At 41.2% G+C, this 13,469-nt stretch overlaps 3 protein-coding genes across 3 annotated transcripts in view; 1 reads left to right on the top strand and 2 right to left on the bottom strand.

Moving 5' to 3' along the window:
* The window catches only part of bahcc1a (BAH domain and coiled-coil containing 1a), a 199,164-nt gene extending 187,820 nt beyond the window's left edge, over positions 1–11,344 (bottom strand). The window contains exon 1 of the mRNA XM_072692868.1: positions 11,339–11,344. The gene's annotated coding sequence lies outside the window, so the exon portion shown is untranslated. The remainder of the gene's footprint in view (positions 1–11,338) is intronic.
* Positions 7,367–10,748, top strand: LOC140573904 (tripartite motif-containing protein 16-like protein). The gene is made up of 6 exons (XM_072693522.1): positions 7,367–7,982; positions 8,779–8,874; positions 9,088–9,321; positions 9,547–9,718; positions 9,799–9,894; positions 10,075–10,748. Exons 1-6 carry the CDS (start codon positions 7,497–7,499, stop codon positions 10,611–10,613), a joined length of 1,623 nt encoding a protein of 540 aa, XP_072549623.1. The 5' UTR covers positions 7,367–7,496; the 3' UTR covers positions 10,614–10,748.
* On the bottom strand, positions 11,289–12,710 carry amn (amnion associated transmembrane protein). Its single transcript, XM_072692871.1, has one exon. It carries the CDS (start codon positions 12,708–12,710, stop codon positions 11,289–11,291), a length of 1,422 nt encoding a protein of 473 aa, XP_072548972.1.
* Between the last annotated feature and the right edge of the window lie 759 nt (positions 12,711–13,469).

Raw genomic sequence — 13,469 nt, 5'->3', positions numbered from 1 at the left:
ATGACAATGATAAGAATTGATAGATAACTATTAAGAAATGATGAGGGAAATCTTTAACCTTCGATTTGAATAATCTCATATTGGATCTTATCTTACACAAAAAATGCTCATAAACTGGCATAGAGCGTACAGCCACAAATACACCTCCTAGTTCTACCTACTAGGTCGCCCAAATCAGCAGCAGAATTCAACAAAAGTCTTCAAATTGAATGGATCTGTTCATTTCTACAAATAAAAACGACCAAAAAGATCAACTACAGATGGCCATGTTCTCTTTTCTAATACAGACATTGAAATCCTTAATGTTGGGTATTAACTAACTGGTTTTCTTAGAAGCACTTCACTTAAGACAAACATCACGTACATTACACGTCATTAACAACAGATCTGAAGACCACAGAGAACTTGTGGGAGTGGAAAATGTGCAGAGAAGAACAATCGTGGTTCATTTAGATCATTTTAAGAACATGTTATTAACATGTGACTGACCTGTGTGAGGCAGTCATCAAGGCCTGAGGTGGCCAACACAATACTGAGAGACATTGAAGTGTGAAGCTAAACCGTTTTGGTGATCAGATCAGACTGTAACTCAATCCTATACTCCTATATTGCTTAGTAGGCTGAAACGTCCTCAAAAGGGGGCTTTACCTTTGAATAAGTGCTAATAAAGCTATTTGTGAATTGCTTTTGGTGCTTCACATCAATGTCTCTGTGCGTCCTTGTTCATCTGATTCTGTAAGCACTCATGTGAAGTCAAGGAAGCCAAGGAGTTCACTGAACTTTTTCCTCATAGCATCTCCATAGCACTGTGGACTAGTTCTTTACCTTAAAAGGTGAGCTTATTGTTTGTGTCAGACATAAGGATTGATTCGTTTGCTTTCTACAAAGCAAGCCAATGAGGAAATCAATACTGTGACTGTGATAGATCCTTGAGGAACTTTTGGAGCTTCTTCTTAAGTTTGAAACTGTGAAGGAACCTCTTAAGATGATTTGAGGAACCTTCAAGGAACCTTTTTCTTCAAGGTTCCTTAAAGCACTTTATGCACCTGAGGTTCCACTAAGAATCTCCAACTGTTCTTTAACTATCTTGTACTGTTTGTACAACAGTGTACTCCATCATCGCTGCCTTTCAGTGATTCTTAACGGCACATCAGTTTTGGTTTTCCACTCTTCTACATTTGCCAGGCAGAATTGTATCTAAAAACATCTATGGCACATCTGTAGTTTCTCCCAGTGAATTGGCAACCTTTCACCACTAGAGGTCATAACTCACCTGTGTCTTTCCATTGTTGCACAGCAAACAGGTTAAGTAGGAAGCTAACATCCCTATTGTTGGGCTGCTAGGCTGTTGAGCCGATGAGCTCTTTGGCTGAGTACTCACAGATGTTCTATACAAATATAACACAGCTAGAAAGTCCTGAACTTAAAAAGCATTTAAAAATATGTCAGCAGTGTTTAAATAATATATGTTGTCCTGTTCTGTAAAAACATGCAGATTGCAGTGGACAGTTTTGCTGCATGAAAAGCTCCATATGAAGGCAGTATAATTATAAACTAGGCAGACACAGACAGAGATTGTAAAAAGGTCTGGAAAGTGATCTTGCATCTGTAAAAGGAGTGTTTAAACCATACAGCCTTGAAAGGGATCCTGAAAACAGAACAGCAACAACAGAACAGGTTTATTTTTATTTTTTTTCGTCTCATTAGCATTAACAATACAGTAACGTCACGGGATAAACATGAAAATACATAAAACCACATTTTTAAAGTTTTAGTGTTGAGGTCTTTATTTTGGGTAAAGTGCCTATGAATAAATTCACATCTATCATAGCTAGTTGAACAAAGGTGCACGTATTTGTCACTGTTCTATGTACAGCAAAATGTGTCCTCCACATTTTGCCCATCTGTGGTAGAGAACACACACACACAGCAGTGGGCAGCCAGGGTAGGGTAAGAGCAGAGAAGGTAAAGGGCCTTGTTCAAGGCCTCAACAGTGGCAGCTTGCCAAGCTTGGGTATCGAACCCACAACCCTGTCATCAATAGCCCGGAGCTCTAACCGCTGAGCCACCACTGCCCAACTATGTCTCACATTTAGGCTTAATTACCTACAATCAGTGTCTTATTAGTTATGATAAATTACATGAGCAAGCAAGCCCAGGCCTCTGACCTGTGAGATGTGTTTGAGTAGCTTGAGACTGGACAACCTTTGCTTTGGTGTGGTGTTTTATCTCTCGCATTGATTTTGACAACACAGTCATTGTTAATCTTCTGTTGTTTTCCTTACTGTTCTTGTAGGTAAAAGGTGGTGTGTGCCTTGATTCACTTGAGAAGGAATCAGCATAATAATAAAAACAGAGGCCATTTAAATAAGTTTAAATAAGTTACAAAGTGACACAAACAGCCTGTAAATTCACATTCAGAAAAAGATAAAGAGAGGTCTGACAAGTATTAAACAGATGTTTGCCCCTATCCTGCTGCAATATCTGTAGCTATGCTTCAAGCAATGCTTTCCGCTAGATTCTGTTATTGTACGTGTGAAGTCAAGGAAGGTTCTCCACACCGAGGGGGTCATTTGAAGTTGTTCCTCTCCTTAGCAGTGTTGACTAGTTCTTACCCTAAAAGGTGAGCTTATTTCTTGCGTCAGACCCAAGGATTAATTCAGCAGCTTTTTAGAAAGCAAGCAGTATAAGTTAAAAGTATTAGATCCTTGAGGAAATTTTGGAGCTTCTTCTTCAGCTTGAAACTCTGGAGGAACCTTTAATGAACCTTTTTCTTGAGCCAATCCAAACAGAGGTCATTTAAATATACTGGTCTTAAAGGTGCAGCCTGTGATGAATGATTATTAACTTAAATTATTTAAAGGTGATATTTCAAAATATTCACATCCACAGTTTCAAATTGAAGAAACTCCAAAAGATGCTCAAGGATCTTGTACTTGTAACAATGTACTCCATCATCGTCGCCTTTCAGTGATTCTTCACAACCTCTAACATCTATTTGTTTTTCCATTCTTCTGCATTTGCCAGGCTAAATTGTATCTTAAACATTTTACAGCATCTCTCAGTGAATCATTCAGTGAATCTCCCAGTGAATCTCTCAGTGAATCTTTCATTGAATCTCTCAGTGAATCATTCAGTGAATTTCTCAGTAAATCTCTCATTGAATCTATCAGTGAATCTCCCAGTTAATCATTCAATGAATCTCTCAGTGAATCTTTTAGTGAATCTCGCAGTAAATCTCTCATTGAATCATTCAGTGAATTTCTCAGTAAATCTCTCATTGAATCTATCAGTGAATCTCCCAGTTAATCATTCAGTGAATCTCTCAGTGAATCTTTTAGTGAATCTCTCAGTGAATCTCTCATTGAATCTCTCAGTGAATCTCCCATTGAATCTCTTAGTGAATCTCTCAGTGAATCTGAATCAGTTACTTTACTTTGGCAGCCTTTCACCACTAGAGGTCATAACTTACTTGTGTCTTTCCATTATTGCACACATAAAACAATGGAAATGGACTTCAGGGGGACATTATTTATTAGATTTACACTAGAAATGTTTGTGGACATGTCACCCAGTGGTCGTTCTAAAGCCAACACTACAGCTTAAAGATGTTTGCCCCCATTTTCTGCAGCATCTGTATCTATTCTTCAAGGACTACATTACATTTTGAAGTATTGCTGTGAGGATTTGATTGCATGTAGCCACAAGATCATCAAAAAGGTCAGGCACATACAAAGCTGGGTGGCTTTGTATGACGCTTGTCATTGGTGTAGCTGTTAGTGTCAGTGTAGCTCCTCCAGAGCATCCCTGTTCTATTGACATGCTTTTCTGTGGAGGCGATGTACACTTTAAAGCAGCTTAATGAGAAGGAGTGTCCACAAACCTTTGGACCTCTCTTCTAGTAAACGTGATTCACTCTGTTCTGTGCATGTTCCCACTGTGACTTTGAGAAGGGGTGAAGCAAAACTGCAGCATGGAGAGAATGTAATCCTCAGGAAATACTTTGTCAAGCCCTTTCCGCTTGTTTGGGCTAAATGTCCAGTCATGTTTCCTCTCTGATAGCTTCTACTGATGAAATTCCCAACTGTCCTCGGTTAATATAATATACAGCTGATCCAGTGACTGAGAGTAGACATGTAGAGATGCAGGTATAAGTAATGTAAATAAACAGGGCAACCAAGATTTATAGTAATAGCAGACAATGACTTTAACATGGTTCTCTTCACACATTAAATGGAAGAGTTTCAGATGGACTCTGAACGAGACATGATACAGCGTGTCCAATGAAAATTTAATTAAACAATTCAATTAAAAATGGTCTTGTCACAATAAATACAAAGAATACGTGTTCATAAAGAAGTTACATCTGTGATGGACTTGGAAGAAGAGGCAAGGCAGGTTGCATCTTTGCACAGCGAGGAGGACGATAGTGTGAAAAACAGAAAACACTCTCTGGAACAGCCTCAGCTCTGGACAGATCAGAAGAGATTTTGTATGGAGTGTTAGATACAGTTGCAAGAAAAAGTAAGTGACACCTTTCAAATGAACCGGATTTCTGCATTATTACTAATTAAATGAGGTCTTATTGTTATCTAAGTCATAATTATAGACAGACAATACTAATAACTAATACTAATAATTTTTTCTATTGAACACATTAAGTAAACATGCACAGTGCAGGCTAGAAAAAGTACAGAAAATCAAGATATCAAGATACTGGGGCATGACTTAAAGGCGGTGCATGCAAGATATCCCAGAAATTAAACCCATTATTATTATTTTAACCCATTATAACTCGCCTGATTTATTCTAAAGGCGTATCTACACATTATTAAAATATTTTTTTGCAGGCACTGTGGATGTTAACCTTGTGCTCAGTAAAAGACTTGAACAGTACAACTGTTATTAGTTGAGTGAGACTGTGTTTATTGCTACAACCGTGATACAACACAGATAGCAATTATTTACATTTTCTGAGCAATTAATACAGAAATCCAAGTAATTCCAAAGGGTTCACTTACTTTTTCTTGGAAAAGCTTTTCTGCATTGGTGAGTCTCTTCTTACAGACACCTTCTCAGTCCCTGTCTCCTCTGTGGTTCAGTGTGATGACATGAAGAAGTCAGTAGGAATTGTAAATGTTATAAATCAGCATAATGAATCAAATGAAAAATGCCGCTTAATGACAGTATTGCACAACTAACATGCAAATGTACAGATTCTGGTGTCAATAGCAACCAACTAAGTGGAGCTGCAGCAGTTCCCTCTTATTAAAGCTTTATTACAGCTTGTGCAATGAGATGTGATAGGTTCAAAGTCTGTACACCCGAGCATGACTAGTGTCGTACAGTCTTGAGTGTTGAGTCATGAACAACAGTCAGGAGACTTCGGCAATTGGTCAGTGCCAGCGTCCCATCTCAGTCTAAAGACACTGGGTTGTACCCATGTCTTCAGATAAATAGGTAGTTTCCACCCCAAAGTAAGGGGAATGTAAACAGGTGTGAGTATTTATAAAGAGTTGCTCATCTTTATGACCCCCATAAAGCACTCCTGTAGCCCTTTTTGACCTGCAGGTCATGGTAACATCTTAACCTGGCACCAGAATATCCACCAGTCCAACTCAAACAACATACTAAACACAAACCATACAGTGAAGGTTGAACTGTCAATACAGACAATGTATCAGATATTCCACATACATAAAAGAATATGCTTCACTAGGAACTACCAGTACAACGGGCTCAACCAATCAGACTGATTTCTTTAGCCCTCTAATTGATTTCACCAGTGCAGTAAGTCATCCAGGTGTCTTTTGCACATTGTTGATCACAATCAGTTTATGAACAGATGTAATTTAGTAATTGTGAACACAACCTTAAGCCCTTAAGTATTATAAGCCCAGTCCTTATTTTGGCATACCCACAATGACTTTAGGGTGCCTCTTTTTTCATTTTAGGGGGGCACTCATGAGCACCCTCTATGTTTCCTTTTAATATGCTTTAGATTGCATCAAAAGTTTACAGATGTGCTTGTTTACAGATGTCTGACAACATGGTGGAAAAGAAGATGTTCATATATGTGCTGAAATATATGTCCTGCTTGTAACTGAATTGAGCAACCGTAGAAAAGCATTGCTCATAGAAAAAACAGCTATGATGGACAACATCTAGAACCTTCAAGGACTCTTTCCCACATTTTGACAGCATCATTACAGTGCCTTGCAAAAGTATTCCATTTGAAGTCATCAGATTTTTTTATTCCAGCCAATGTAGTCAATATTTCAAAGTAAAAATCTAAGTTTGTCAGTACATCTTTAAAAAGTAAAAATTGCAAGATGCTCAATCATTTTATACTAGCGCTTGATAGAAAACCTTTTACTATAGTAAGTCTGCTGGGGTTGCTTTGCTCACTGTATAGTCAGATAATGATTCTTCCTGGCAAATGTGCTGCAGGTTGATCAAGGTGGTTGAATGGGCCTACATCCTTTGGAGGCTGTATTTAAAGGCAGATTGTGTCACAGTAGCGTAACTAGGCATGCAGCTCAGAAATGCATCCAGGTGGATTCTTTGCCAGTCAACATGTCCTGAGATTTATTGCATGCTGGTTAGGATGTCAATAAACATACTTTTGCTGAAATTTGTTATTTTTCATTTGTTTAGTGGAAATATATACACACATATAACATTACAAGCAAGGACATAGGACTAAACAAGGACAAACGACAAAATTAGGAATTTTATTTCGTGACGCAATGGTAAGGGCAGGAACGGCAGTGCTGTGACGCAAACAGGAAATCCATCTCTTTCAGTTCGGCCTACGCAATTTATGCAGCCTTTGAAGACAGCGCCCTTCGAAGGATGCAGCCCCTGAATTGGGACACACCTCTGGACTTTGACTTCATTAAAATACTGTCACCTTTTTCTTGTTCACCAGTCCTGTGTTGCTTTGACCTTGCGCTTGTGATTACGGTCCTACTAATGAAAGTGGACAGTTCGATGCCCAGTCTCTGCTGATATAAATGATGTTGCATAATTCAAACTAGTGACTATTTTTTTTGCTGGATGCTTTAAATACATATAAAGCATCTATCCCAAACTGGGTCATTCCTGAAAAAAAGGCTTGTCATGATTTATGCAACAGGAATGAGGTTCAAGAGGGGGAAAAAAAATCACATGACTCATGAGTCCATTGCCTTTGTTATGAGTTAACTGGATTATCATTTCCCGCACTCTCTTGCTAGTGTGTATTTGCCTTGGCTTCTCCTTCTCTGCAGGCTTCCAGGCAGGGAGGAGTGTCAGTGCTCAGCTGACCCTTACACTAGGTGTGGCCTTCAATAACTCAAACAACTGTATTGTGCAAACCGGTTTGGCTTAAAAAGAAGTAGGCTTGGGGGGGGAAGCAGTATGATAGCGTTTAAACAACTGGAAACACAACATACTTCAGCTTCCTCTGACTGCAAAGGAGCTCCAGCACAGTTTATGCCCCACAAGGGAAAAGCATGAGCACAGAGGAAGTTATTTTACCAAAACAAATTCCAGATGGAATTCAGCCGGCCATGGAGAACGACCAAGAAGAAAGCAGCCAGGCAGCGGAAAGCAAAGATGGTACAAAGACTCTGGGCAATGACGAAGATCAGGTAGACACTTGCAATGGTACCACCGAACACTCCACTGACCCTCAACCTGTAGAGGTAACGTGTGACTCCTGCATGGAGAACCCTCGTGTGGCTTCCAAATCCTGCCTCACATGCCTGGTATCCTACTGCGAGGAGCACCTGAGACCTCATCTGGAGAACAACAAGTTCCAGAGCCACAAGCTGGTGGAGCCACAGCTGGACATGGAGCTGCGCACCTGCCAGCATCACCATTTGGACCTTGAGCTGTACTGCATGACAGACAGCTACTGCATCTGCCCCAGCTGTGAAAGCGAAGGACACCATGAGCACAGCGTCACACCGATAGGGGAGGCCCGCAAGCAAATAGAGGTATGTGCTTTAGGCCTTTAACAGCTGTAGTTTCGGGGCACCTTCACTTAAAAAGGAATTCCACCAAAATGAAATCATTAAGATTTCTGAGTCTGAACTGTTCACAATGTTGGAGATAGGAAACAAACCGTCTGAAGCAGTTAATGCCTCTGAAGCTCACAGTCACGTACCATGTAACCTCATGCCATTCGAAGCAGAAGGGTACATGCCATACCTTATATGGCAAGACAGTGCTCAAAGAAAACTGTCAAAAAAATCAGTTATAGGTTTTCTCTACAATAATATCTACACTATGTCATATCAGACCACTCAGAATGATTCTGTGTATATGGCATCAGTTCAATTACACAGAAAATTGGTGGAATTCCCCTGTAACTATTGTAGGGGTTGGCAAGGGCTTCAAAGAACTTCAGAGCTAGGATATTTTTATCATCTGTGAATGGAACCAGCTGTATTGAATGATCTTGGGAGTTGACTTTAACAATACCCTTTCCCTGACGACACATGGCCCCTGCAACATGTGTAGCTGATTTTGCATGAATTAAAAAATGAAAAATCGAATGGTTCTCAGCCCCCAAAGGAGACATTTCCTAGATCAAAGAGGAAAATTTTGTGGTAATGTGCCATACATGCTGAATTGTTCAACTAGTAGGTCAGCTGACCTCTTGACTTCCTTAACACATAGTTTGCATTTTCCTCCCACACAGTGAATTCTCTGGTATGATAGAACTTTTGCATATATGTGTGTGTGTGTGTGTGTGTGTGTGTGTGTGTGTGTGTGTTTGTTTATCTGAAGGAAGAGATCCAACAGAAACAGAAGGAAATGTTGAAGACTCTGTCAGCAGCGGAACAGGCCATCAACAAGCTACAGGGCAACACTGAATCTATCGAAGTAAGGCCTTCACTGTGTTACATTACCATTTGCTCAAACACTGCTTTGCCCAGAAGTAGCCATCTGTCAGATCATTTTTTAGATACAGATGTCTAAGGTGTCCATAAACATCCTTAAACGTACTATAGTACTTTCACTTACAATTATTGCACAATCATATGATTATAACTGATCAGGTCAATGTCATGAACATTCAGCTCTTTACTCTCTCAGAGTTCTGTGACTGGGGTGCGCGTTGTTATTGAGCAGCAGTTCTCAACATTGCAAGCAGCGGTTGAGGACGCCCAGAAGAGCACTTTGGATATCCTGGAGGGGGAGTACAAACAGGCTCTGAGCCAGGCAGAGAGCATCCAGTCCCACATAGAGCAGAGGATTGGTGAGCTGAAAAAGACCATGGCCCAAGTGGAACGCCTTCCCAGGAAAAAGAATGATGTGGATTTTCTACAGGTTAGGCTGATTGGGAGTACCATAGCTAGGCTCAACACCTTATTTAATTAAAAGGATACTTTGCTCAAAAATGCTGCTGTCAATAATAAAAAATGAAAAGCAAAAAAGCTAAATATTGAAATGCAGCATACTATATATTAATAGTATTAGCTTTCATTCATTCTTAGCCACATATAGTTGTTGTTTTTTTGTACTGTCATGATCTCCTGCACCTCTATACTGCAGGAATACACAGAGTGGAGAAAAGGTCTAGTGGACGCTGGTTTACCGGGTGTTTACATCAGCCTCATAGATCGCCTGGCCACTTTTAGCCAAATTGTCAAAGAATCAACTGAGAGCCTGTGCGAGCAGCTGCTGTCCACCTATAATGTTCAGCTCAAAGAGCTCTGCAAGAGCGGTAAGAGCTAAAGCAATGTACATTCATATAAAATGTGTATGTGGTTTCTGTGTCAATAACATCAAATCTTTCCAACACAGAGAAACTAGGCATTACGACGATGGTACAGCCAAGCTCCCCAACCAAACGTCAAATATCTGAACAGGAGCCTGTAATGAGAGACGACTTCCTTAAATGTAAGCTTACAGCTTTTGACACTAACCATCACATGCAAACAAGAAATTGCACATTTTAGGCTAGTGGATATATCTTAAGCATATATAGGAGCTACCTACCATCTCGCAGCATTTAGATGTGTTCTTCTTTATATTTATGGGTATTTATGTTAATGTGCTTTATGCATTCATCATGTGCAGACGCCACCAATCTCAGCTTCAATCCTCACTCCACACACAAGTTTTTGAGGCTTACTGAAGACAATAGTAAAGCGAGCAACACCACACCATGGCAACACAACTACCCTGACACACCGGACCGCTTTGAGCACTGGCGCCAAGTGATGACTTCGGAGAGCCTTTACTTGGGCCGCCATTACTTTGAGGTGGAACTTACCGGCGAGGGGGCCTATGTGGGCCTCACCTACAAAAGCATCGACCGCAAAGGTCAAGAAAGCAACAGCTGCATCACGGGCAATGACTTCTCATGGTGCTTTGGACGAGAAAGCCACGGCTATTCGGCCTGGCACTGTGGTGTGGAGACCCCTCTTGAAGTGGATGAGTTTTCTCGGATCGGATTCTACATGGACTATGAGAAGGGTCTGCTGGCTTTCTATGGTGTAGCTGAAACTATGAGCCAACTCCATCAGTACACCACTCATTTTCTAGAGCCCCTATATCCTGTGTTCTGGCTCTCTAAGAAGGACAATACAGTCGTTCTAGTCAAGCCGGGTGACTAAATACAGTGTTACAATGAATATTTTCACCTCAATTTTATTGTTTTAGAGCCACGTGCAACAACAGTGTACATTTATTAATAATAACAATCCAAAGGTGATGTTAAAAACCATTGTTATAAACCATTTACAAATCAACACTGCCTCTTTTTAAATCATTTACAGTAAAGCAAATATGACATTATCTTGTAGTAGGATCACTGGGACAAGCAAGTGTATTCTTCCTTTATGAGTATTTAAAAACATGGGACAAAATCTCCTCAGAGACATTGTAGTATGTTGACATTGTTACAATTGCACAACATACCATTTAATAAGCTTGTCAATATATGAAAAACAGGCTAAAAATATGTATTTTTGTGATGTCACAAAAACTTTTACATACATCAATTATTCAGCCTTCAGCACAACCCATTCAGGTTTTTTGAATGAGGCCAAAACTTAGAAGCCAGTCCAAACAGAGCTTTTCAGTCTTAAAGGCAGAGTAAAATTAACTGTTTAATATTATGGAAAATGGTCATATAAAATTAATTCAAACTGATTTAGTACATACATCAACATAAATGTCATGAGTGCACTTCAGCAGAAGAAATAAAAATGCAGAATGCAGGCTCTGGAGATTTACAAGGGTGATTACTCTGTAAGCATCAACCAGCAGGCAGGATGATTGTGTGAATTTCACGCACTAAAGTCAGTTTCATCATATACAGGATTGACAAAATGCACACCTGAGTGTGTTAAGGTAATGCCGCTCAGACTTTCTGTTCCATACAGTCCAGGGATCTCTGGCAATGCATGTGGCTTCTCAAACATAGGGTTGTCAAATCCATGGTCTATGGGCCCTCCTAGTTCTCCGATCTCACTCTCCTTCTTCCAGCTACTAAAAGATGGCAAACGTGGCATTCTGGGCAGGCCTCGCCGATAGAGCACCACCATTAGGATCAGGAAAGCTGCCAAAGCCAGTGTGCCCAATATAATTCCAGCCACCTCTCCTCCACTCAAGGCAGACACATCACTACCACTGGCCCCTGAAGAAGCGTGAAAGTCGGCACTGTCTATGCCCAGGTGAGAGCCTTGGTCGTGGACGTCCTTCAGTATGTCACGAGCAAGAGCCTCAGCCAGCATGCCAGATTCTGAGCCTGTGTTCTGGTCCAAGAGGACCACCTGGATCTCATGGGTGGTTTGATAAGGGATTACTCCCAGCAGCCTCTGTGTTTTCGACACCTTTGACGCAGCCATCTGAATGGATTTGTACTTCGGCAGGGCAAGGAAAAGGTGCTGCAGGCGTTGCCGATACGAGTCGAGGTTAAAGCTGCTGGAAAACTGAATGGTCACAATGGCACCACAGACATCGCAGCAGTGACCCGCTGGGCGCAGTGGTTTCTTGCAGTCCAGCTGTGAGCACACTACATTTGCGCAGATCCGTTCATGGTTTCCAGAATTTCCACACTCACAGCCAGTGTCATCTGGGCAGCTTGATCCATCAACTCTGAGGGATGAGGATCCATGGAACTGCAGTTTGCCAAGGCTAGACGTCACATACTGAGAGAATTCTGAGTTGCTACTGAACCTCTGCCCAAGCACAGACACACTTTTGACAGGAACGGTGTTTGCAGCCCCCGATATGTCCACGCGAAAAGATGAGGAGTCCCGGAACAGCACGTCGTCATATTGGCATGGCACACTCTCTTCGTGGACAAAGAAGAGATATGAGCCCTTCTGCAGGTCGTCTACAGAGGAAGCAGCCTTCCACAGAGCTGGGTCGAACCACTTCAAAGAGTCTGAATCTTTGAACTGGATGGTAGCACCTGCCCCACAGCCAGGGTCTTGACCCTCTCTGACAGAAAAACCAGCGCCAGAGGCCAAAATCAACTCTCCGTCCACAGGTAGACTCATTCCAGCAAGAGTATGAGCTGTCTCCACATACACAGCCACTTTCCCCTGAGCTGGAAATACCACCTGGTCACTCCCGCAAGGCACAGAGCCTTTGTCCCAGTTTGTCACATTTTCAAAGTTAGTATCTGGAATCCACTGCTTGTAGACCGCACACACAGAACCAAAACCATAGAGAAACAGAAAAAGAACGGTCGCTGCCATCATGACTGTGGAAGAAACAGGACAGAAAGTAGCCACAGTGACCTTTGGTTTGTCAGTAAATGTGTGACCATCACATGGAAACACTAAACTTCTGTTAATGAGAATGTTAATTAGCAACAGGAGTCAAATATTTACCATAGACAGAATCACAGTGAACAGCACAGAAATACACCTTTTACAAACTGAGCTCCAGAAATAAGATCAGCTCCACTGACAGGTGAAGTCATTAACATTGATTAGCATCATCTACTGTGGCATCTGTCAAAGAGAGGACATATTAGGCATCAAGTGAACAGACAGTTGTTGAAGGTGATATGTTAAAAGCAGGAGAAATGGACTATAAGTATAAGAATCTGAGCCATTCTGACAAAAACCAAATTATAAGGGTTAGATGACTGGGTCAAAGCATCTCCAAAACATCAGGCATGTCTTGTGGGGTTTTTCTGGTATGCAGTGGTCATTACCTACCAAATGCGATTAGAAAAAGGACACCTGGTGAACCGACAACAGGGTCATGGTTACCTAAGGCTCACTTAATTGATCCATGGAGACCCAACCTTGCAACTCACAGGACTTCTGCAGCTAACGTCTTGGTGTCCAATACCACAGGACACCTTCAGAGGTCTTGTAGAGTCAATGCCTCATATGAATAGAAGACCTTCTCAATATTGGGGCAGGTGGTGCTATATTAATGGCTCTATTAAAGGGCAAACGTCTGACGTTTTGTTCATTTCTTCCCCCTGAGGTCCGCTTATAATTTAT

This window comes from Salminus brasiliensis, chromosome 12 (assembly GCF_030463535.1).
Source record: "Salminus brasiliensis chromosome 12, fSalBra1.hap2, whole genome shotgun sequence".
Taxonomy (NCBI): Eukaryota; Metazoa; Chordata; class Actinopteri; order Characiformes; family Bryconidae; genus Salminus; species Salminus brasiliensis.
This window is presented reverse-complemented; position numbering and strand designations above follow the sequence as displayed.